The 25,760-nt window shown below is 39.8% G+C and overlaps 1 protein-coding gene across 1 annotated transcript in view; it reads right to left on the reverse strand.

Annotated features, from left to right (window-relative positions):
• Positions 1-25,760, reverse strand: part of TTC7A (tetratricopeptide repeat domain 7A) — a 215,331-nt gene that overhangs the window by 133,842 nt on the left and 55,729 nt on the right. The window contains exons 11-13 of the mRNA XM_063302680.1: positions 13,032-13,136; positions 5,346-5,463; positions 2,177-2,234 (exon numbers count right to left, since the gene is read on the reverse strand). Coding sequence (XP_063158750.1) covers positions 2,177-2,234; positions 5,346-5,463; positions 13,032-13,136 — 281 coding nt within the window. The remainder of the gene's footprint in view (positions 1-2,176; positions 2,235-5,345; positions 5,464-13,031; positions 13,137-25,760) is intronic.

The following is a 25,760-nucleotide window of genomic DNA, read 5'->3' on the forward strand; positions in this document are numbered from 1 at the left end:
ACAGAAGCTCTGGCAGACAGCCATTCTGACTCTGCTTAAAAGTTTTTCATGTAGGAAAGTCCATCGTCTGAGACAGTTTGTTCCATTCCCAATCTGCCTATATTGCTCAGCTATTCTGCCCAATGGTTAGTCAAAATCCCCCCTTTTGCCATTTGAATTCACTTGCTCAGATCCTATTTTCTAAAACATAAAAGAAATTTGCTTCATTAATTATGTGACTGACTTTCAAATATTTGAACATAGTTATCTCTCCTGTCTTAATGGCCTTTTCCCCAGGCTAAATATGCTTCAGCCTTCCCTCACTCTTTTTGCATATTCTGTCTAGGCATATTCCAGCTTGTTGACATGCTTTTAAAAATATGGTATCCAGTTTAATTAGTGACATAAAGAAATCCACAACATGCCTGCATAACTGGTGTCCTATCAAGCCACAGGACAGCCAACAAGCTATGCAACTATAATGTGTTAGGAGACTGATGGCTCCTTTTTTATACATCCTTAAGCAGGTAGCAAAACCAGGAAGCTTCTTCATGTATCCAATAAGTTCATATTGGTTTGAACGATTCTATCTTTTGGGGTTTATGGAAGCTGAAGAATGGACTACTGTCTTATAAGGTCTTAAACTAAGGAAACCAAATGCTCAAGAAATTATTTTTATAAAGGAATGTATTATGATATCTTAGTGAAAAATCAATTATATGCACAATGGAACAATATGCTAATATTGGGGAGGGGGCCACTGTTCAATGGTAGAATATAGACTTTCACAAAGAAGATCCCAGGTTCAATCTTTGCTTGCTTGCTTGCTTGCTTGCTTCCTTCCTTCCTTCCTTCCTAACCTGCCTTTCCTCAAATGCAGAACTTCCCCTTAGCAGTGAAAGCATGAGATCATTGCAAAGCTCAGTGAAGGAACTTCCCTCATGATGTCTTCTGGGAGATTTAACTGAAGAGTAAGAAGCTAGGGAAGCTGTAGACTTCTGAAAAGTTTATTGTACAAAACCAGGATACCCTTGGCCACTTCATAACTTTTTTTTTTAATCTATTCAATCGTGTCCGATTCTCGGAGACTGCCTGCACAAGTCCCTGAAGTTTTCTTGGCAAGGTTTTTCAGAAGTGGCTTGCCATTGCCTCTTTCCTAGGGCTGAGAGAGAGGGACTGGCCCAAGGTCACCCAGCTGGCTTTGTGCCTAAGGTGGGACTAGAACTCACGGTCTCCCACTTTCCAGCCTGATGCCTTAACCGCTACACCAAACTGGCTTTCACTTCATAACTAAATAAATGCAAAAACACCACTTACTACACAGGAAATTCGGAAATTCTTTTTCTTTGAACAAATTTTAAGTAGATCTTTTGTACTTACCCCTGAGAAATTATGTCTGTTTCATACGGCCTCAACTCTTTCCAAAACCACTATTCATCTCCAGCCAAGTAATGTTTTTAATACTACCATGCAATTCTGCATCTGATAAGCATCCATGTACTATACTGAAATTCAGGACACAAGGAGCTAATTGAATTCTTCCAATGCCCCCTGTTGGCTAAAGCTGATATTGATAATATCCAAGATTTATCCACTTCTAAGCTGAATTTAAGGTATCAAGGAAACAAGCCACAGTTTGTGGGAAAGGTCAAACGGCTAAAAATAAATGCAATTTAAGAGTAATATAGGTCAGTAATTACATCTAAATAGTACAGTAATGGAGATGTTACATCTGAGTCTAAGAATGTGTGCCACTTAAAGCCAACCCCCTCCCTCCCCCCACCTCTGAAGAAGCTCTTCCTACCCTCCATGCTGGCTCAGAGACAAGGAGAAACTATGTTGGTCAGTTCTGTAGGCAGAAATATGCCCTCTGGCTGTCAGAAAGGTATTCTTTGTAAACTCTAAAAATCAAGATTTGGGAAAAGAAATCCTCAGAAGTTTGAACGCATTTAGAAGTATAGTTCTAAAGCTTGCTGGGGAACGTGACAACTGGGGAAGGCCATGGCAAACCACCCCACTATAGTCTGCCAAGAAAAAGTTACAAAAGCAGTGTCCCCCCAAAGGGTCAGACATGACTCGGTGCTTGCACAGGGGACCTTTCACAGAAGTGTAGTGTGAGTTTCAGATTAAAATGTAAAAACAAGCAAATTTCTGGGATCTGGTTTCCTCCCACCCCTCACCCCCACGTTCTTCTCACCTTTCCAAATTCTGAAGTGCTTTCTGATGTAAGTCATCTTGTGTGCTTTTCAGGGTAGCTGCAAAACAAACAAAAATATACATCAGGGTAAGCATTATTGCAAACAGTACATCTGATTAGTCAGGAGCTCTTATTCTTAAAAAGTTATAAAAACAGTCCCATATGGGTCTTCAAAGCAGCAGTTCCTTAAGACTGTTATGTCTTATTTTAAAAGACTTTTTCCTTCAAGAATCTTGCTGAAAAAACATTTCCTGCCTTATTTCCAGAGTGTTTAGAAACTGATCTCTCCAATGACACCCAGTATCATTATTCACTCTTTTCTTTTAAAGAACATCCAGGTAGAATCAGGGCAGAAATAAAATGTTGTGATTGAGTTAGGGAATATCTCTTCTGAATGTGACTCTTCTGGATTTAGGATCTTAAAATGTCCTCTCCACCATTTTATCCCCACACAAAGATGGTTAGATTTGAAAGTGTATGCGGCTCCAAAATCAGGCCAACGTCATGCCCTGAGAGAGGATTGTAATCTAGATCTCCACAGTCCTAGTTAAAGAATCTATCCATAAACACGAATAACAGCACTTCTGCTCAATCTTATTGCACCAGGCCTTCTTCAAATGGCCTTTCTCAAAGATACATAAGCAAATGCAAAGCCTTCTCTTCTACAGCACCTTCTTTGTGGAAACACCTTCCAAATGAATGCCATAATGGTGGTTATGTGATGATAAACAGGAAACAAATCCAACACTTTTTATTTTGCTAAATTGGGGGAGGCGGGGGGTATCATATTCCTTCTTTCCTAGTACTAGGGCAGGGGGCTTTTGGTATTGACCGTTTTATGATTTTAAAGCTTAATTTTTAAGTGGTTTCATTGTCATTTATTTTATGAGTGACACAAGATAAATCTGTGTTGTCAGTAAATTATCTTAGTTTTAGAGAAACAATAGACAATAACAATCAAGTCAAATTACATTCATGTTTTTCAACAAGCCATACACTAACCTCTTGAGCAAAGTTCTTTCTTGCAATTTCACTTCATGCATGTTTATTGCTGCACATGTATGTAAAATAAGCTAAATTCTATTTTAGTTCTCTGGCACATGTAATCATAGCACACATGTGATAGAAAACTTATTTAAAACATAGACTATAAAATAATGGAAAGTATGCTACAAATGCAAGCTTGGATTTCCAGCTTAAGCTTATCTTGCACATGGCTCCATAACTCCAGTGTGTGAAATGGGAAATTGTGCACAATACTTATGTAGTATTGTGCACAATATAAGTACTTTTCAAAAATCATCTTTTTGGCTTTTGTTAGCAAGCAGTTCTTGCAATTATAGCAGGGTTCCTCAACCTCGGCAACTCTAAGCTGTGCGGACTTCAACTCCCTGTGCGGACTTCAACTGTGAATTATAGGATCTGATAGGCTATAATATTAAAGGAGTTACCACTCTATTGTCTTTCCCAATTTAGTGTCCTCAGGATGTTCTGTGAGCTAAACTGGTAATTAAAAGAATTGTAGGCCAATGTACCTAGAAGACACCAAATCAAGGAAATTTATATCACAGACCCAAATCATTGGGTTCAAAGAGTAAGCAAGGGCATTTTGATTAAATACTAGGAAGAGCTTCCTGATGGTACAAATAGTGGAACAGGCTAATTGGATAGTAGTGGAATCTCCTTCACTGCTGATTTTGAAACAACTGGGTAGCCATCACTGATACTACAGGACAATGTTTCTCAAGCTTGGCAGCTTGAAGGTGTGTGGACTTCAACTCCAGAATTCCACATATGCTCAAGCTGCCAAGGTTGAGAAACACTGCTATAGAATCTTTTGCATTGGGAAAGTGATGGACTAATTAATTGTTCCTCTCTTCCAAGTCTATATCCTTCAATGTGAGATTGTTGTGGGATCATTTGTACTGTATAACTATAGGGATGGTTCCCATTGTCATCTGTGCAATGCTGGTGAGTAATGATATAGCCTTTGTTCATATGCTCAGTGATGAGCTTTTGTGCTCAGTTACCAGTGATGCTCACTGGTAATGTTCAGCCTCAGACAAGATACTTCTAAAAATGCAGACCATTATAAAAACAGATTCTTTGGGCTGCAAGAGCATTTTCTGCTCACACCAGAAGCAGTTTTTTCTTCAATAAAGAGTTAAATCCAACTATTTTCCATGACTGGATGAATTTTAAACAATTCTTCCATTTCATTTTTCCAGCTTCCATTATCACAGTATGTGGCCTGTAAATTGAAATTGAAGTGCAGAGGACAGCAACCAAAATAGCTGGAGGTATGATAAAAATTGGACTATGTTTAGCCTGGAAAAAGGGGGCTGAGAGGGGAGATAAAGGAAGTGTTCAGATACTAGAAGAACTGAAAAAATATTAGAAAAAATATTAAAAGAGGATGATGAAAGTTTTGCTTTCTGCTGTTCTGAGGCCAGGACTATACCAAATATACAAGAGGGGAAATTTCAGTTACATGTTAAAAGAAACTTTTAACTAAGTGATAGAACCAATTCACCAGTGAGAGGGCAAGTCTAATTTGTTGAATGTAAGAGGCTAGACATTTGGCAGCCAAGTATGGCATTTTAGTGCTGCTTTTCTACTCCAAACAGAAGATCCATCTAGAGTCTGTTGGAGTGAGTGGCTATAATACATTTAATGAAATAAGTAAATACATACATACATAAAATAAAATAAAGTAACTTCAATGCCCACTCAATTCTTTAATTCCATAAACTATGGAAGTTAGAGCTTATCAACAATGATTACTCACAACAACAAAACAGAACAGCCAGATACAGAGGGAATGTGTCTTGGAATACCAGATGTTGGACATAACTATGGACATTCACCTATGTCCAGGTGAAAGGAATTGAATCTCTCATTTTGCTTTATTGTTTTTATATTGGTTTAGTAAGACTATGTCATGATGACTGCTTTTAACTACCTTAGGAGCAGAAAGGCATAATGTAAAGATTAGCATCAATAAAACACATAAATTTTGTGAGTGGATGTTGGCAACATATTGCTAGATTAGATAAGACTAGGCAGTTCTTCCATTTAAATATTCTTAACGTGTTTAATGTTTAAATGCTTAAATTGACTTCTTTGAGCAATAGCTGTGCAGATCACATTTGACAAATCAAAAGATTACCATCAGTTGCCTGAAGGCTGTATGTCAGGCCTAATGCTAAAAAGCCCTTTGCTAGGAATTCTCCGGCATCTTCTCCCATGCCAACAACCATCTTGGCGAAACGCTCTCCTTCTTCCAGCTGAATTGATGAGAGAAAGGGAGAAATGTTACAGGAAGTGTTCTTTGCAAAATCTTAATAGAATCTATATTTCTTTGGGATGAATTCAAGATAAGCAAGCATCAGAACTTCATTGTTATAAGATCCTTCCAGTTAATTGGGAAACCTGACTTCTAAATCTCAATGCACGACAAGACGCTGACTTTTCCCAGCATAGTGGCCAGCTGCAACACATTTGAATCCTCCCAGGTGAAAGTCTACAGCAACCTTTGATCATTGGCAAAAGATTTAGCACTAGTGCTGGCTCCAGATTTTGGGGATAAGAATCTGTCAGGTATGCCCCCACCACCACTGTTACAGCCGCTCATATTGCTTTGTCTCATGTGCCTATTGCAGCCCGTTCTTTAGTCCAATGGAGAATCAGCAAGCTAAAGACAGGTGCTGTTCCTTCCCATTTCTTAGTTTGCTCCTCCTGCCCACTTTTGGACCAAAAGGAGCGGGGAAGGGGGGTAACTAGGCAGCAATGGTGAAGAGACAGAAGCTCCTCATCATGGATTCATTGCTGGGGCACAGGTCTTGACACGTGCAAGCTACACTAGCCACAGAAACATAGAAGTTTAAAGAATCAGAGACAGATGGGACCACCAGAAATGGATTAATAGAGACACAGAAGAAAGGAGGAGGGTAAAATGGGACAGATGGTTAGGAGTTGCTGAACCTATTCCATAAAACCTTCAAGTTCCTGTTAACTTCCAGACAGGCAACCATAAAAACCAAGCAGTACAGCAGGCTACTGGTTTTAGGCTGATGGATCACATTAAATAGGTGAGGAGGTAGAGGTGGAGGAGGAGACTTATAGGCTGCCCAACTCCAGAATGAATCTGTGTGACAGTTAAAACATAGAAAACAATAAAAAGAAACTCTTATACATCCAGACAATTACACCCATATACCAAAAAACCCACAACTAACAGGGACTCTCAAAATAACGTATTGGTGGATTTTCCAAAGTATACAGTAGATCTGAGAAATCTGCAAAGCTTGGTCTAATTTCAAATCCTACAACAAGCATTACATACAGGCTGCTGATTAAATCTAGTCTTTCACCAGTAACCCACTGATGGAAGGGAAGGGGAAGAGACAGCAAAGGAGGGAAGGGTGGTATCTGAAACAAAAGAAAAAGTGGCAGAGAAATGGGAGATGTGGGTGGCAGAAACTGAGAAAAGCGTTGTCCTCTCACTAGTCTGGCCCTTCTCACCACCAGCTTGCTGTCCCCAAAGAATGCCCCTAATATAGTTTCAACGTGAGAGGAAATGATGCAGATAGGAACTACAACATGCTTGGAAGACTGTGTCTATGACACGTTAGCACCCAGGACAGACTATAGGTCTTTGGTACCAATCATTAACTGTGTTAGTTGTGATAGCTTTACCAAAATCAGGACCACCTCTAGACAGCAACAACAAGATATGGAAAACTCTATCTCCTCACTGTCATCTAGTCCTTATCTAGTCCTATGCAGCCCAGATATGGTAATTCTAGCTGTAGGTAACCAACCAGGTAGCACAGCTTATTAGATTCTACTTCTTAGAGACTTGGATTAGTGACTCAGTTTTTCTTTTATGGTGTTAACCTGAAACTGAAGCAGGTCAGACACAAATATTTAAATAGTTTAAATTTCCCCACATCCATAAGCTCACTGAGAGAAGCCATTTTTCTCTCAGTTTGTGTCCTGCCAGTTGCAATATGAGGGATAATTATAATAATGGATCTTTCAGGACTGTTACATGATTACTAAGCATCATTTTTTTGAAGAAAAAGCTACAGTACTTTAAAGGTTTTTCAAGTTGTAATAGGATATATGCCCATATATTAATGCTTGCTAATAAAAGCTATTATATGCCAAGGTGCTTAACCAAACCTCTCCTTGACATTCTGTCTGAAACAGAAGAGCAATGGTATTTGTGTGGGAAATTATTAGAGATAGGAAGATATGGTGGCAGTTGTGACCAAACATTTTTGAAACAGAGTTGGTTATTGCTTGTGTTCCCAGAAGGATTGGAGGGGGAGCAGAGCTGCTTCCAATTCTATCACCATCAATAGCAGCATTAATAGAATAGGATGATCAATAGAAGAGGTGATTTTTAAGTTTCAGAACACTAAACTAGAAGAACATTCTAGGACAAGAGCAAAACACGAGAGGACCTAAAAGGATCGGCTAAGGATTCCTCAGCTGTCAGAAATAACAAGGACAAGCCACCACCTCTCTCCTGGGTTGAAGGATGTCCACAGAAAAACACTCAGCAAGACATGCCAACAAACTATGTTCAGCCATTGCAAAATATAATAATCTGTGTTCCCCACTGCCATCATCTTTGGTGAAAACCTCATTTTGTTAGCAGCCTACTGCTTGAGAACTATTTTTCCTGAAACAGAGGGAAGCTTTTTCCAGCTAACCATATTATTTTATTGCAGGTTCTTGAATGTATGTTTGAGCTAAGCCTACAGGCACACTGACAAGGAATAGGAACAGCAGGTGTTATCCCCTGGCAAGAGGCTGCCCAGCTGGTATTCAGCTGGCACATCTTGGCATGCTGTTTCTTTCTGTTGTGTTTTCCCATCCACCCCCTTTCTTTTAGGAGACCAAAGCCATGCATATTAAACTGCACTGTTTACATCTAAAAGAAACAAGCAAACAGTATGAGTTTTCACCAATAGCAATTTAGTATTGTGGGGGAAAGATTAGGTGACAGTCAGGAGCACTGGCATGATATCTACATTTTTTAAGGAAGCTGATCTTTCTTAAAACTAGATAAATCAGATGGGAGATTTTAAAAAGGAGGTAAAAAGTAAAGCCAACCATTCTGTTAACTGCTTGCACCATTCGAGAGGTTTAGGAATAGAAAATGAAAGGTCACCTCATACACTCCCACAGTCTCTGCCACACCAAGAGACTCATAAAGAACAGTTTATATATTGTATAGCAGCAAAATCCAGATTCATCACAGGTCTTTTCAAACATCTGTTTGCCTATTCTTGACATTTTTGGATGTACGCTTTTAAAAACTCTTCAGTAGATTCCTAAAAATGTAACGCTTTATGTAATTTTAAGCAAGAAATATTGGAAGTTTGTCCATGTGAGTCAGTCCCCATCATAAAAACAGGCTTCAACATCTCCAGTGTAACATGGATATAAAAGCAAAGTTGTAATCATTTTAAAACTTTCTGAATAAGAATTAGAATTGTTAAAAATATTCATGCTTAATTCAAATTAAGTCCTCCTGTGAACTCCTGGTAAGTGATAGAGGCTGCACATTACAATGCTCCTATGGGCACCGCTGGGACTGCAGTGCGTGTTTTGTTACAGAGGGATATCAACTAACAATTTCTGTGCTGTCATACATTAATCCAGACAGCAAGATCTGTACAACAGAGATCGGCTTTCACATATCATGAGTCTTGCTTGATCATGAGACTCTGATATAAAAACAGGTCCCTACCCAAATATGCATTGGAATGTATTTCCAAATATGAATAAGATCTGTCTGCCCTGCACTGCAACCTTAACCCTAACCTCCTTGCAAACTTCAAAAACTCTTATAGTCACAACATACCTGGAGGTTACCAGACTAGAAAGGTTTTATTACAAAAAACCTGTCTGGAGTTGGGCAGCGGTTGTGTTTCAGAAGGGAGGACCAAGGCTGATAAAGAATAATTTATCAGTGGCCCCCTTGTCAGCTCATGTTACAAGCAAGTTTTAAACCAGAACCTTCTTGATCCATTGGAAAAGACTGCAGCTTTGGGGGAAGGTGAGGCAATTCAGCAGTAGGTTTGAAACTAGACAAATGTCAGCTTGATTTCCTGAATGAGCCACATAACCTCTCACCTGAAACACTTCTGCCAATCACTGACAGCAATACTGGGCTACTAGAAGCCGTGATCTGTCCACATGGAGGGGGATTTCTTACCAGGACACCTCAAAGGTATACAACCAGCCCCAGTCCTTTTTCAGAATCCTCCATGCCTTCCTTACTTTCTCTCGGACTTAAAATATACAGCTTCTTTGTGAATAAGTCTTTCTCTGTGGATTTGCTTAATCCAAGAGTTGGCTTTGTTGTAGAATCTGATTTCACTCTTATCAGTGACTTATTGGTTCTTCTGTATCCTTTTACTTTGTTCAATTAGTGGTTTGATGAACCAGTAAAAGAAACTGCTAGTCACTATTCTAGACACACTGCAATAATTAAAATAATATTTATTCCAAGAAATTTAAAATATATTCAGGTACCTCTTTCCAGTGTACAATAAAGTAGCCTGAAAAATATACATTAGATAGGGAAAAACATGGATCTTCTTTCATTTATTTATGACATTCTGATGCCTACTCTTACTTTTGTAGGTAATTGGCAATTACATTTCTAAATTTACTCCAAAACTAACAACATATTTATAGCGTGCTGGAAGTACACAGAATAAGTTGCACTTTTAAGCTTTCTAAAAATGAGTGGCTTAATATTTCATAACATAGCAGTTGTTAATCTTCCATCAAATAGCTACATCAGATACCTAGTTTATACCTAGCTTTTTACACTGCCATGTCAATGAAGAAACTATCTCTCTGGATTTCCACTGACAATGATCTCATTATTTTATCATTTCGTGCAATATGAATGCATATTATAATAATTAATGTATTAATTTTTTTAAAATGTGTTCCAAAGTTGAAGTACTATACTTTGCTGACTTCCTGATGAAAGACAGGAATCACAGAGTTGATTGTTTTAATTCTTCTTCTTACACAGCATTTAAATGACAAAATTAGCTATGAGTGAATGACTAATGGCATATATATCTTCCTTCTGATATACATTTGGAGACATAGAATGAAATACTACAGCGATGGCCCTGGTAGCTGGCACTGCAGTCCAACTAGGTACTAAGTCCAAATGCATCTGAAGGACACAAGACTGGAGAAACTTCCAGCTCCAGTTCAAAGTCTCTGCCAGCCTAGAACAGAAGCCTTAAAGTGCTCTTCAAAGAGTTCCTAGGAAGAAAAGTATCAGAGGAGAAAAGGAAATGATGTTTTTTACTTCTCCAATCTTTGTAATTTCCTCCCATTATACAATAAGACTGTAATGTTACAAATTAGAAGTAAATCTCATTGAACTCAATGGTCTAGCAATGTCAGGGGCGGGGAGAGGAGGTGCTACAGCTTCCCTATCCTGATCCAAATGAATGTGTGTCATTCAGTGTTATAATGAAAAATAAAGCACTACATTTTGGAAAACATAATGATGTTACAGAAGTGCTGCAGATTGCATTCGGTCTCAGTATACATATTACGGCTGTACATTTGAAAGAGGTACTTCCACCGTGAAAGATTCAAACACAGCCCTTCTTTTCAAATTGCTGAAGCAGCCACATTTGTTGCAAGGCTCACACAGTTATTCTGAAAGTTGTTCCTTGCTATCTCCATGTACAGGTGTATTCAGAGGCACTTCTCTGGGAATAAAGACAAGCCAAATAGAATATCTGTGGAAGCACAGGCATGCAGACAGAGCCAAGAAGAGAGTCCATTACATAGCTTGTTGGGCGCCTTTAAAAGGCAACTGAAATCTGTCTTCATTGAGCACAATTTTAACGAAGTTGGTCAATAACTGTTAGTTCAGTATTTTCACTGGATACTTTCTGAATCTGCTTTTCTGTTGTTGTCATTTGTTGTGGTTTGATTTAATACTAAATCTGTGGTAAGCCATGGTCAGGGCCCAATTTTAGGTGGAACAGCACAATATAAATGATTTTAAAGAAAAGACATACATGCCGTGGGGATTCCATTAGACTAATGATGACAAAAGAGCAGCTATTCAAACTGGACATGTAATTGGAGCATAGGCCCTCCATAGATCACATTTAATAGCTACAAGTACAATAGATGTAACTAAACTTTGACACCACTAGTAGTATAAGGCCTACAAGTTTAGAGCTAAACCCTATAGTATCCAACAGGGCCAGCTCTCAAGTATGCACAGAACTACGTACATCCTAAATACTAAAGCCCCCTTCTATAAATTTCTCCTGTTGTGCCCATATATTTACTTAGTGACAGCTGCATTAATTAATCAGGTTATCAGTGCAATCAAATGAATGATTCATTCATCAGAATATTAAATGTAGATTTTTAAAGGAACCTGGGAGCTTTATGTTAGTGACATTTCTGAAAAGAATATGCACAGATCAACTGATTGGAAATGACCAAACAGTATCTCAGGATCCTTCTGTGGCATTCTGATTGCTTGAAAGGGCTGTATTCAATTACTAACTTTGTGAAGAAAGGAGGGAAGAACTGTAGCATTACATGGAGTAAAACTATGCCAGACTAGAAGTGATCTCCAATCCAAAAATTAGAACTACTACCTCACTACTCTAAAAGTCTTTAGCTGGAGACTCAGGGTATGTTTGCATTAAGAATGAAGTCCTTGAAAGGCATACTTCAGATCCAGCACTATAAACTATTAACTGTGTTAAAAACTATTACCCTTGGAATCAATCATTTGTCTTGCTGATCAGTCAACAGAATGTGAGGTCTTGTTAAGTACCCTCAAGGTTTGCCACCTGCATAACTTATCCTGTAATATTTATTTCAACCTGTTAATTATATAGTCAATCAATTAAAAGCAAGGAATTAATCAACCTCAAGTACTTAGTAATCATCTATTTTCCTTCTCTGCGGGTTACTCTTCTGATTTCATTTAATATTTCCAACAATGCTTTACTGCTTCTCCTGTTGGAGGAGACTGATGGAGAGAGCAGCCTTTCGTTTACAGCAAACTAAAGGCCTGGCATTTGCATCTGCATAGGCCACAATTTCTCCCACTTGCCCTTCTTAGTATGATTAAGGCTACATATTAATGAGATTAAAATGCACAATAATAGTAACATCACCAGTAACATGTACTTTGTCTTCATGACAGTAAGTTCAAGCAAAAAAAAAAGCCATCTGTAATTAATATTGATAGAACATCTTTTTTTCTGTTCTCTATTTTCAATACTCTAAGTTAACTAAAAATTAGAATGTCAATAATCTTAAATTATAATATATAAACATCACTGTATTGAATTTTTTTTTTTAAAAAAGCCATCTGCTGGTAGGAATAAAACCAGTTTTCTCCAGACAGCAGTCATATCTGTATATTTAACTGAGAAAAAGTCCCATCGTACTCTATGCAATTTCTTTCTACAGCGTACATGGATTTGGACTGCATAGTACCAGTGTAGTAATTAAGAGATAACAACTCATTGTTCCATTGGGGAAATCAGTTTGAACAAGCAACTCAGACTTTGGTTTATGATGAGTCTTTGGTTAAGCTCTTTTTTACCACCACCACCACCCACCACCGCAAAATAACAGAGGAACACATGTCAGGGACCCCTTGCAATAATTCAGGCCAGTTCTATATAATTGCGCAGCTGCTGTTGGTTTACCCCCTCATCTTCCTTCTGTCTATCCCTCTCTTTAAGCCACACTTGAGTGCTGCTGTCAATGCGGCACCTAATGCATTATGTAAGAAGCACTGCGCCAGCTTGCTTACCCAGTGCAGAGGTCCAATGCAGACCTTGGCAGCCAGGAGAGGGACAGTGGGATCCGTAGGACGTAGCTTGGCACATTCTCTGAGCACTGAGACAGCATGAGCAGACTGGACAAGGGAGGAAGGAGAAACAAGAGAGAAAGGATAAGACGGTTAGATAATGAGCTATGAGATGCACAAAGGTTATTGATGCCAAATGTTACCTCTCTGAGATGAAATGTTTTTGTTATATGAATATTGAGACTTAGACTGGCTCCCAAAGTACATCTTTTGTTTTAGAAGTCTTCTCGCCTCCCGACCCCCACATTTGTGGGTGTCCAGATCAGGTATGGTTTTTAAAAAGCATGAAGCAAGCATTCTGCATTTGTTCAGAGATATCTCTGTATTATATTATTTGCTCTGTTTCATAGCAGGCCCCTAACAAAGGAAGAACTTCAGTTCTATGGAAAAGCATTGGAAATATAGGATTTCTGCAATATCTATTTACGCCCAAATATAAATGTTGAGAGTGAAAGAACAGATAAGAATCCTAACTGGTTACAACCTGGAGTTAAAATGTAAAACAGTATTTAGGTCCTAGACACCAAGAAAGAAAAGAGTGAATTACAGGAGTGTCCACAGAGTATGGTTAGCAAGTCAAGATGGTGTCCATGATAATGCAATCAAAGCTCCATCTGTTTTTTTATGCGCACGCACATAAGAAACAGGTGAAGCTGTGATTGCACCATCACAACCGCCATTTTAACTTGCTAACTATACTCTGTGGACACTCCTGTAGATCATGCTTCTCTTTCATGAGTGTCAAGGACCTAAATACTGTTTTACAGTTTAGCTCCAGGACACCCTGGTGATCTACTGAGACATCCTCCAAGAAATATACGACATCTACACACATAAACACACCCACAGAACTCCCTCTTTGAGCTAGGTGCAACATTCAGACCAGTTCCTTTCTTGCCGGATGCAAAGCAATTCTGCCAAACATTTTCTCTATAAGTAGGATGTCCTCTTTCATTTGTGGCCATGAATTTACAGTATTGACTTCTCAGTAGATAACAGGATGGACTCATGAGTGAAAAGTAGCAAGTAAAGGAACTGGACAATCTTTAAAACCCCTGACGGTAAAGCACAAGAAAGGTGTCTCTGTGAACTTTATGGCAAAGGATTACTTGGCACAAAGGACCAGATATCAAATGGAGTCCTGTCTTACACAGTTCTAAAAAAGCACACTCTTGGAGATTTAGACTGTATTATCAGTGAATGTCAAAAATTATTTGTACTATATACCAGTAAATGTCATAAATGATCTCCTTGGTAGCTTATCAGTATGCCATAATAAACATTACTATTGATTCTAAACTAGCAAAATTACTGCTATTATGACACATGTTCATTTTTTGTTAGCCACTCAGTCACCAAAGCAACTGTAGGGGGTATACAAGAAAATAAATATTAAAACCAAAATGTAACAATGTAAGAAACAGATACAGGAGACCATGTCAAGGAACAAAATTACCATTTAAAAAGCAATCACCAAGGGGATTATAAGTCATTCTCTCCCAGTGCTTGCCAGAGAAGCCAAGTCTTTGTGGCTTTTCTGAAGGTCATTAGGGTTAGGGCTGTATCGATTGAAGGAGGGCTGCTATTCCAAAGGGTAGGTGCAGCCACAGAGAAAAAACATGTCTCTTGGATCCTGCAAAACAGTATCACTTCATAGTGGGATCAGAACCATACTGATCCTGCTAGATGTTACTAGCTGGGCATAAACTACTGGAGAAAGGAATTCCCATAGGTAGTCAGGTCCCAAGTATTATAGGTGAATACTAGCACCTTGAACTACACCTGGAAGGAAATGGTAACCCGTACGGCTCATGAAGTAGAAGGGTAGTTCACATGGATGAACTAAGGTATGTCCAAAACTACTCATACCACTGCATTCTGGACCACCTGTAGCTTCTAACTGGTCTTTAAGAGCAGCCCCATGTAGAGTGCATTGCAATAATTCAAACAAGAAGTGACTAAGTCATGATTTACCATGAGAAGGGCCTCCCAATCCAGGAAAGAGCATAATTGGCAGACCAGATGTATTTGTGCAAAGGCCCTCCAATTGCTGAAAGTCCAGGAGAACCCCCAGATCACTGGCAATAGGATGTTCTTCTAGTCAGTCTTGCTAGGGTTGAGCCCAAGCCTGTTCCTCCCCACCCAGATCCCAACAGCCTCCAGGCACAAGGACAGAGCCTTGACAGTTTCACCTGTTTATCCTGGGCTTGAGATATACAGCTATGCATCATCTGCACATTGATGATACCTGACCAAGTGCTGCCAGATGACTGTGTCCACCAGCCTCATGCAGATATTAAATTGGATTGGGGAGAATGTCAAGCCACAAATAATTCACAAAGCAAGGGCCTTTGGGCTCAAGCTCTCCTCCCACTACCAAAACCAACTGAAACCAATCCTGATGAAAGGAAGAGAACCAGCACTTCCCAACCCCAACTCCCAGAGTTTGCTCGAAAGGATTGTAAGCACTGGCACATTCAAGCATCCATACAATGACAGTCATGAGGCCAAGCTCTTTCTACTGTTTTAATGAAGTGAAATGACCAGTACAAGAAGAAAGCCGCGAATGGAGAATTCCCACTCAAACCTACATTTAAAACTACATTCACTTAATTACCCTTTACTCCTCTTCCCACTAGAGTATGTCACTCCCCTTCCCAATCCAGATGGCTTCTCTGATGTATCTCCCTTCCATGGCCTTGGGGTACTAATGCCATAAATCCCTAGCCATAACAATGCAGTTCACACTCCAACCCCGCACCCCCTCCCATCTGGCGACACGAAGTCTGGTACCACTGATAAGAGACTGGAGGAAGATGCTCTGATAAGGGGTTCTGTGAACCTTTTGATCGGAGGGTCTGACAGGATACCATGACCAATGGCATCAAAAGCTGATAAGTTATCAAGTAGGACCAGCAGAATCACACCACCCCTACTTTGGTCCTAGCAAAGGTCATCCACAAGTACAATTAATACTGCCTTGGTGCTGTACACAGGCCTGAATCCTGATTGAAAAGGAGAGGTTGGAGATGGGTCAAAAAGTATCGAGCACTGCTGGGTCAAGCAATGGCTTCTTGAAGAAGTATTATGCTGCCTCTGTCAAGGCAGGGCAAACCACCCCCTCTTTCACTGGATTAGCTGTCCCATACTCAAAGAACCATTTGACAGCTGATGCGTACAGTGGATGGGAGATGTCTGTTGATCAGTCTTCACTGGGCAACCCTCCAGCCCATTGTCTACCAGCTTGTTTTGAAATGCCTTTGGTATGCTAAAACCCTTTACTGTACATCCCTCTTACCCCACCAATCAGAAATTTGTGGCTGCCAGTACCAAGAAGCCAGTGCCTGTCCCCTGTTCTTTCACCCTCCAGAAAGGAAGAAAGTATGGGGTTCAAGGCAGGGGAAATGGTATGGGCAGTCCCAGATAACCAGTTGATGAGGGATTCATCTTGCTCCCTTTGATATACCTAAGTGTGCTGCCACCCAGCAACATGGGCAGGGAAGCTCAGCAGATTGTCCTTGCCCTTAAACTGGTACCGATCAAGGGGAAAACACTACTTTAAAACTGGAACAACTAAGGACAACTTAAACCTGTCTCAGTCATGGGCTGAGGATAAAACAAAGGCATCATTATGGACACACTGCAGAATAAAAGAGATTGCCAGGACCTGTTCATACTGTACTTTGATATAAGTAAGAAAAGGCCCTTGGGAGCGAGGAAATTGGCAAAGACAGCCAAAATCTGCCTATCCTTTATACAAATTACATATGTGATGATAGTGGAGGGCTAAGTGGGATGTACCAGAAAAAAAGTCAGGGTGAATGATGCCATTCTAAAATCTAATTGTTTCTTTTCCTTCCCACTCTCTGAGTTACCTAGCCCACATCATATCACAACAACCCCCCACCCCCCAAGTCTTCTGAATGTTCAATATGTTCAACCTTGAAGAGATTTTTTTCTTTTTTTTATTTGAAATACTAGAGAAGGTGTTAAGTTACTGAAATTGTTTATACTTGTCTGAAGGGATGGGGAAGTCATCTTTTATATATCTTTTTCTTTTCTTTTTTCCTTTTTAAATTTATTTATATTTCGAATTTTGTCACCGCCCATCTCACTCAAAGAGCAACTCTTTTTTCTATCTCTTTGCACTTCTCTTTTTCTTTTCTTTTCTTTTTATATTTTCCTTAATTTGTATTAGTCTTTTATCTTTGTATTTGTAACTCTAATAACATTATTATTAAAAAATATGTTCAACCTTCACTGGGCTGTTTTGAAGGCTCCGTTCTTAAGATTTTTTCCCTATTTTTTGGTGGGGAGGGGGAAGTCTGCAGTTTTGGAGTTCCTTATTCTTATGCGTCCATCTTTCTGTTTTGTGTGAGATTTTCAGTTACATAAGCCATGGCATGCACAGCCTGAGCTTCAGGAATGAAGGAAGCAATATGGGAATTACACTTCTTAGTTTAAATCAACTTGATGAAACCATTTTTAATGGACTTCTATGATACTGAATTCCAACTGTACTGATCAGTATATGTACATGTGTGTAATAAATGTGCATGTGATCTTGTTTGATACTAGAATGAGAGCTGATGAATAATCATATAAGAGCTATATATTAGAATAACAATGAAGTACACACTATTTGTGTAGGGTCTAAATAATCAGATAATTAAAATGTTTGTATTCCTCAGTCAGACTGTGGGTGGAAAGTGCATTGTTTGCAAGGTTCACTGCAAGATAGTAATAATTAGACTTATTAGTGATTAGACTTTAAACCACAGAAGAATTTCAGTACAAGTTTTCTATCTAGATACAGTTTCCATATTTGGATCCCTCTGATTAACGCAGGTATGGATATATATCAATTCATTTGTAAAATCAAACATACCTCTCAATTTTGGATTACAATGCTTGCTCTTAATTTGCCACATCACATCTGAAATTCTTTCCTCCACAGCAGTTGAAAAGGGAAAAGTGACCTCACTTGTAACAAGGGTTTTGAGTTTGTTTTTTAAAGCAAGAAGTCTGCTGGATCTGACAAAAAGTCTATTTAGGCCAGCATCCCATAGTAACTAACAAGATGTTCTATTTGTCCTTTTCAGACTATGAGATGGCCAGGCAGATTTACTAATAAAATTCTTTATTGAATTAACTATTTACAATAGCAAAAGTTCTTGCAATAGATTAGATGGTATAAATCAATCAAGTCCACCCAGGTGGCAAGGGACACTCAGGCGACACTGCAGGGTCAGACTGTGGCAGGACAATGAGGCAGAACTTGGCCAGTCCTCTGATGGAAGCTGCAAGACTGGAAAGAGCTAGAGTGTGTGGCAAAGGAGAAGCTGGACACTCAGATTTGCACCCTGGCACACAGGCTGGATCAGGCTGGTACATGGAGGATAGACAAGGCTGGGCTGAAGTATCTAGGCAAGGCTTGGTTCTGGAGACGAGACTGTCCTGGCCTGGAACGTTTGGGCAAGGCTCAGATCTGGAGACAAGGCTGGACTGGACTGGAGCATCTAGGCGAGGCTTGGGTTAGAAGGCAAGGCTGGACTGGACTGCAGTGTCTAGGCTAGGCTCAGATCTGGGGGCAAGGCTGGACTGGACTGGAGCATCCAGGCAAGGCTTGGATCTGAAGGTAAGGCTGGACTGGACTGGAGCATCTAGGCAAGGCTTGAATCTGGAGTCAAGGCTGGACTGGACTGGAGAGTCTAAGCAAGGCTTGAATCTGGAGACAAGGCTGGACTGGACTGGAGAGTCTAAGCAAGGCTTGAATCTGGAGACAAGGCTGGACTGGACTGGAGAGTCTAAGCAAGGCTTGAATCTGGAGACAAGGCTGGACTGGACTGGAGAGTCCAGGCAAGGCTGAGATCTGGAGGCAAGACTGGACTGGACTGAAGCATCTAGGCAAGGCTGAGATCTGGAGGCACACCTGGATCTCACTGGAACGACGTGGCGATGCTTGGAGCTGGATGTGAGGCTGTGCTCAGCAGGAATGGCAAGGAGAGGCTCGGCTGGGGTGACTTGTGCAGGAAGCAGGTCTGCGATGGCAGAAGGCACTGGCTTTGGTTCCACGCTGGCTACAGGCAAGGCTTCTGACGTTGGTAAGGACTCTTCTGCAGGTGCTGTGAGCTCGAAGGATCGGTTGTCTCCGGCAGCTTGCTCTTGGCGCACCTGCCTTTTTATTCACTCCTTTTCGTGCCATTTTCCTTTAGCAGTCAACCAGGCTTCTTTCTCTTTTGCACACTTCTCTGCTCTCCTCTCTCGAGCACTGATTGGAGGCTTCAAATCTCCCTCCAGAGTTTGTCCAATCAGCGTCTGCGATTTCTCCCGCTCTGCTGAGTCACTTCTCAGTTTTGATTCTTCAAGTCCTTCCTGTAAAGTTTTGTTTTCCCCTTCTGACTCCAGATAAGTTTTGTTTTTGGAGTCAGAAGCAGGCTCAAACCTCAAACTATTAAGACACAGATAGGTCATGTAGGCAACAGCCATTTCCCACAATTAAGTTTCAAAAACTATTATTCAGAGTCATATTGCCTTGATTCTGAGGATATCATAAGGTCATTGTTAATAGTAGCCATTATAGCAATATGCTATCCCCAGAGGCCTGCCTCGAAATGTTCTTGGCTAGGAAATCTGGAAGTTATAGTCCAAGAAATTCCGAAGACACTAGGTTAAGGAAGGCGGAAATAAATATATGTATGTTGATTATAACCCCCACATTATAACCTCATTATTTTGGTGTTCTTCACCTCTTACACTTCAGTGTCAATATGGTTTTGGTACAGATTTGTTACTATATCTAGATGATGGGAGCAAACGAAATTGCCAGTGAAGTAATGTTAATGCTCTTTGTTAAGCGTGCACGCACACACACACACACACACAACCCTGCAAAATTTGCACAATCTAAGGCAAACCCAATCCTGATGCTCCATATTCTCTGTTCAACTCACAGGCCATAATCCAGGCACTGCAGCAATAGCTTCAGCTGGATCATAATGATTTTGCTGAGTTTTTCAGGCAACTTTGGAAATTTCCACAGGCAGCTTTACAGAATTATCTCCCTCCCCGCTATACTTGCCCCTACTCTCCTTGCAAAAATATTGACTCACAGAGTTTCCTCTGGTTAGCTGACCTTTGTACATTTGTTGGTTCAAGATTTGCTTACAATCTTAACTTTTTTCCCTGCTTGTGCTATTTATGGAGCTTTCTAAAACCTTTGCATCCTTCAGAGCTCCTTATTGCAATGCAAAGACAAATGTTTCTCCTTTTTTTGACCGGGTTACTTAGCAACCACACTAAGCTTTTGTAAGGGAAGTAACAGAAGGAGCTTCCCCAATCAAACCCAACCCTTGCTGCTGTGGCACTGGAGTTACAGTATAGATGTGTATATACTGTTCTCTTTAATGGTCTAGAAGGCTTTGTACTATTCTTGCAAGACTTCAAACATCAAGATAAATTTATTGTTATGCATTGTAACCATCTTCTTGAACGATTACATTTCTGCCATAGACGTTGATGATGATGATGATGATAATATATGTAGCTGATGCTTCCTGTGTATGTCAACCATGGCAAGAAAGAGCCTTGGGTGTATGGTCAGAACTGGAGGGAACAACCATTTCATCTACTTGAAGGTCAGGAGTAGTCAGCAGCATCCACAGTAAACCATAATGATGCCAAAATGACAACACATACACAGTGACATCAATTGCATTACCTCCCTTACATACGTGTGTCCCAATGTCTGACACTAATATGCAACTCATCATCCCTGACTCTCTTAGCAGATGCCCATGGCTACTAACAATACCTAATTCCTGATTCTGTGTTCAGTTCACACACTAACTACAGAACTGATTTTGAACTGCAGACATCATGCCATAAAATACCTACCTTTTTTTTTTTTTTTACATTTTCTTGCTTCTTCACTATCTTACCGGTTTTTGGAGTAGCACCTTCCCTGTTGAAGAGCTTGTGAGAATTCAAAAACCTGTAAACCTTTTTTATTATTATTGTAGTTGGCCCTAATAACAGCATTAACCAGCAGTGGATGCTGGATTTACTTTAACGAGGCAGTCATCTCTTTTCTTTTTCTGTGAGTCGTTGACCCTCTAAACTGGGGGCTGCACATTCAGATTTTTTTTTTTGCCAATATTGGTGAAATATGTCAGGACTTGACTGATAGGCGCTAGAGTACTAGGCCAGTAATATAGTTCTATACCAAAGTATGTTTCTCCACTATTCAGGAAGAGGGTGAAGCCTCAGAGGGAGAGGTGATGGCCAAGAGGGATGAAAGACTGGACCTGAGCTTCAGATACCACAGCTATCTAAGGTCTTGCAATCTAGTTTGATTCTGCCTGTCTGATTAACAATGTACAGACAAACGTCAGGACTATATGATCTTTCACTGTCTCTTTTTCTAGACCCAGATCTTCCAACAACAGAGCCTTTGCAGTTTGGGAGGATAAGAGTGTCCCTTTTCTATTGAGTCTTTTAAAAAAATTTATGGGTAAAGTCATTGACATATAAGCAAGACATATCTGGTTTGACCCACAATGACTGTTCAAACAGCTTCTAATTGAATAAGGGGATATGAACCCAACTTTCCCTGCTCCAGGTCTAAAGCTGTATATAGTCTAGCTCTAAGCAAGGGTGACAAAATTCAGGTCAACTTTATTTAATTATGAAACCAATTCAAATGGGTGGGGACCTTGTGGCTTCCAAGATGTTGGTGAATTACAACATTCAGAATCACATTGGCTACACTTTCTAGGACAGGAGCTTTTGTTCAGCGACATATGGACAACCACCGATTTCTTTCCCTGTTGTAACAAAATGTTCATTGTATGTATGTATGTATTTTGTGATTTTGAGTCAGTCTTGACTCCCAGAGACTGCCTGGACAAGTCCCTGCAGTTTTCTTGGCAACATTTTCGGAAGTGGTTTGCCACTGTCTCCTTCCTAGGGCTGAGAGAGAGTGACTGGCCTAAGGTCACCCAGCTGGTTTGTGCCTAAGGCGAGACCAAAACTCATGGTCTCCAGGTTTCTAGCCTGAAACCTTAACCACTACACCACACTGGCTCTCTTATTATATATACCTTTTCCATATTGTTTTCTTCTGTCTTCCTTGCTTACCATTTCTTTTCCGTGAATGTGGGTGTGCACACATGCACATTCCTACCAGCAGCTGAGGAACAGACATCATGAATCTGCTACAGTGGACTCTATCCATGAAAGCATATGCCATAACACATTTGTTCGTTTTTAAGACTATTGTTCTTGCAACCATCCTGTTGCAGTCTCTGAATACCAATACACTCTGTTCAAACTATATTAAACTGCAGTGGAGCTCCTCAATTTTGTATAATGCTATTTTTTTTTTTAAATAAGGCCAGGAGCTGAAAGTGTAATAAACAGTGGCAATGGATTTCAGAGAAACCCCACAGTACTTTCTCTGTGGAATATTCCTTGCCAAAATTGTAGTGGCATGGCAAACATCAGCCAGGAGCTGTTTGATTCTCTCACCCACGCAAAACCTCCAAGTAACCAAGGTATCGGCAAGAGCAGAGCATCTATTTGCAAAGCCTCCTCTTCATGTTGCCCAGAAAATATTTCAGGAGTCAGTTAAGTGAGGCTGTCTCCTTTGCTGTCTGTATTCAGAGGCATCTACAGAGAAGCAGCATGAGAACATACTGCAGATCATCAGATCCTATGCTATCAGTTAGAGTGGATTAATGCATAACATCAGTGTGATACAAGAGCCTTGCTGGATGAGACCAGAGGCCTGTCTTATTCAGCACCTTTCCCACAGTGGCCAACTATATTCCTGGGGAGGCCTCAAGCAGAACAGGTGAGTAAACCTACTATAACTCCCATATTAGAACATGCTGCCATTCTCCTGAAGTAATAGTTATCATCTATAGTTGCCATCACATTGTTACTGATGGCATTGTCCTCCATGAATTTGCCCCATCCCATTTTAAAGCTAAATTAGTGGCTCTCACTGCAGCTATGTAGTTTAATTATGCTCTGTGCAATTTTTCACCTTTTGTCTGTGAATCTCCTACCATTCTGTTTTACTGATGACCCTGGGTTCTGTTATGATTCGAAAGAGGAAGAAAAACCTCATAAAATGCTCATACCATGCGTCATTTTATAAATGTCTATAATATCAGCTTTTACTCATCTTTATCTCAAATGAAACAGCACCAGATATGTAATTTCTCTGCTGCAATGTCCCAGTTTAACATCCACAAATCATGAAGTGAATTAGAATGAGGTACAATTAAAACATTACCAAATTGATGGGGCTGATATTTTTAGAGAACAGTGGACCATGTTAGAAATACTCACTTCTGTTCTGCCTCCCCAGTTTCACGCCTCTCAGCAAGCTTCACCCTTCCTGATATCTTGCTGCCTGTCAATCATCCACAAATTTGCAAGTTATCTGGGCCCTTCATCCCCTGAAGGATGCCAGTTTGTGCTCCTAACCTGCCTTTCTTGTAGTCCTCCCCCTTTTTCCTTCTTGCTAGCACCCTGTCCTCTCACACAGAGTTACCAGAATTTTTTTTTGAAATGGTGCACCAAGGAGAAATCAGAAAAATCCCCTACCACAATAACCACTGGTTCCAAGACAAGTGCCCTACTCAATATAGCTAGGCATGATGTTTGCTTTCTTTTCAAGCTGATCCCCTTTGCTGGCAGGGAAGAAGAAAACACCCTTGACAATTTGTACAACTGAGAACAATTTATTATACTGATGAACTGTGAACCAGCACATTCTTCCTGCTTAAAGCATCATGCTCTAGGCGATCACATGATCAATAACAACTATTACAAATACAGTTTATCATTCTTCTTATTGCTGTTATTATTCTAATAACAACAGGAACAACAGCTATGAGTACATAATCTTAAATCAGGGGATTATTTCACAGTCCTACTGAGTCACTATTATTGTTCTCACCAAAAGTGAATTACTTTCCAAAGGCCCATCAAATGAATTAATAAACAAAGCAAATTTGAATCTTATTATTGATTTGCCTCATTTCATTTTAGATCTCTGACTTAAACATCTTTGCATACTGTGACTCAAGACATTTGACTGATTTCTCATTCAAATAAAATGAATATGATTTGGATCTTGCTGATATTGACTTTACGGCTGGCCCTGTTAGAGATTTAACAAAATAGCTTTAGGGTTCATTCTGGGCATATACTGCATATGTCAGTGATCATAATTGCTGGAATGATGGGAGCTGTAGCTTAGCGCATTTGGAAGATGCTAATAAGAAAGACTACAGGTAGTCCTCATTTAGTGACCCCAACTGGGACCGGCAACTCAGTCGTTAAGCAAGTGGTCACTAAGTGAAAAAGTGACTGTGCGTATGATCTTACTTCAGCTTTCCTTTGCTTTACAGACCTGAGAAGGTCATAAATGTGAGAACTGGTTGTAAAGTTACTTTTTTTTATCATCGTCATAACTGTGAATGGTTGCTATATGAGGCAGTTGCGAAACGAGGACTACCTGTACTCTCAGCAAGTGGCTAACTGGAGCTGGGCTTGGGAGAAGGAATTACAATCCTTATCTCTTTGACTCTGAATGCAGTATCTGTTGAAAAGTATAGGGAGAAATGTTCCTTATCTCCTAGAATGATACATTTATATGGGTAGGATAAATCTTGGAGTTCATTTAATCACTCTCAGTGGTCAACTCAGCAATACTGGATACTGATATACTATCTTTGACAGATGATATCCACTTCTGTTTAAATACTTCCAGGAATGGAGAGCTCATCATTCCCCAGGTCAGCCTGTGTCAGGTAAAAAACTGAAAGCCATGGTTAATTTGAGCATAAGAAGAAGTGCTTAGCTCTAAGATGTGCTTGTTGAACAGGAATGTAGAAAATAAGGGAAACAGTGTCCAAACTTCTCTAGGTTTGGTAAAATCTTGTAACAGGCCACTTTCTTTATCCCTTTTGTGCTCTGTTTTTTTGCCTTTTCTGTTTTGAAAAAAATGAAGCCCACATTGAAGTTTTTAAGCTTCTTTTAAGTTTTTAAGAATTCTTCTCTTTCTAGCTGTCTGATTTGTATTTATATCTAGACATTCCAGTAGAGTACCAAATATATTGATCATACACATGACAAATGCCCCATAGACCCTGACTATAGGACACAGTGACAGTTCTCTTAAGTATGCTGGAGATCAGAAAAGATCTCCAGCGTACTTAGGAATATCTTTAAAAAAGACAACTTAAGGAACGTCTTTAAAAAGATATGACTTCACCCACATATTTGCATTTAACATATACATATCCTCGAACTATCCCCTTTTGAAGTAAGCCATGTTATGCAGAGTGCAAAAGGGGATAAGAAATCATAGAAATAGTAAACCAAATAAATTAAAACATGAGATAAGAAAAAGAAATAGCTAAATCCAGTTTGTACCTATATCAGTCACTATAATTCTCAATATCTTTCTATCCTTACCAACCATCCTTGCTTCCATTACGTCCACACATTACTTCTTATGTAGCCTTTTGTTCTTTACATTTTTTCCCTCTCTTATATTCATTCTTCCTTAATATATTTGTTTTGCAATTTGATCCTTATCCATTCTGTCTAGCTCTCTATATGACCAAAGCACTCCCTTTTATGTTCAAACTGCGT

This window comes from Candoia aspera, chromosome 1, assembly GCF_035149785.1.
Source record: "Candoia aspera isolate rCanAsp1 chromosome 1, rCanAsp1.hap2, whole genome shotgun sequence".
Taxonomy (NCBI): Eukaryota; Metazoa; Chordata; class Lepidosauria; order Squamata; family Boidae; genus Candoia; species Candoia aspera.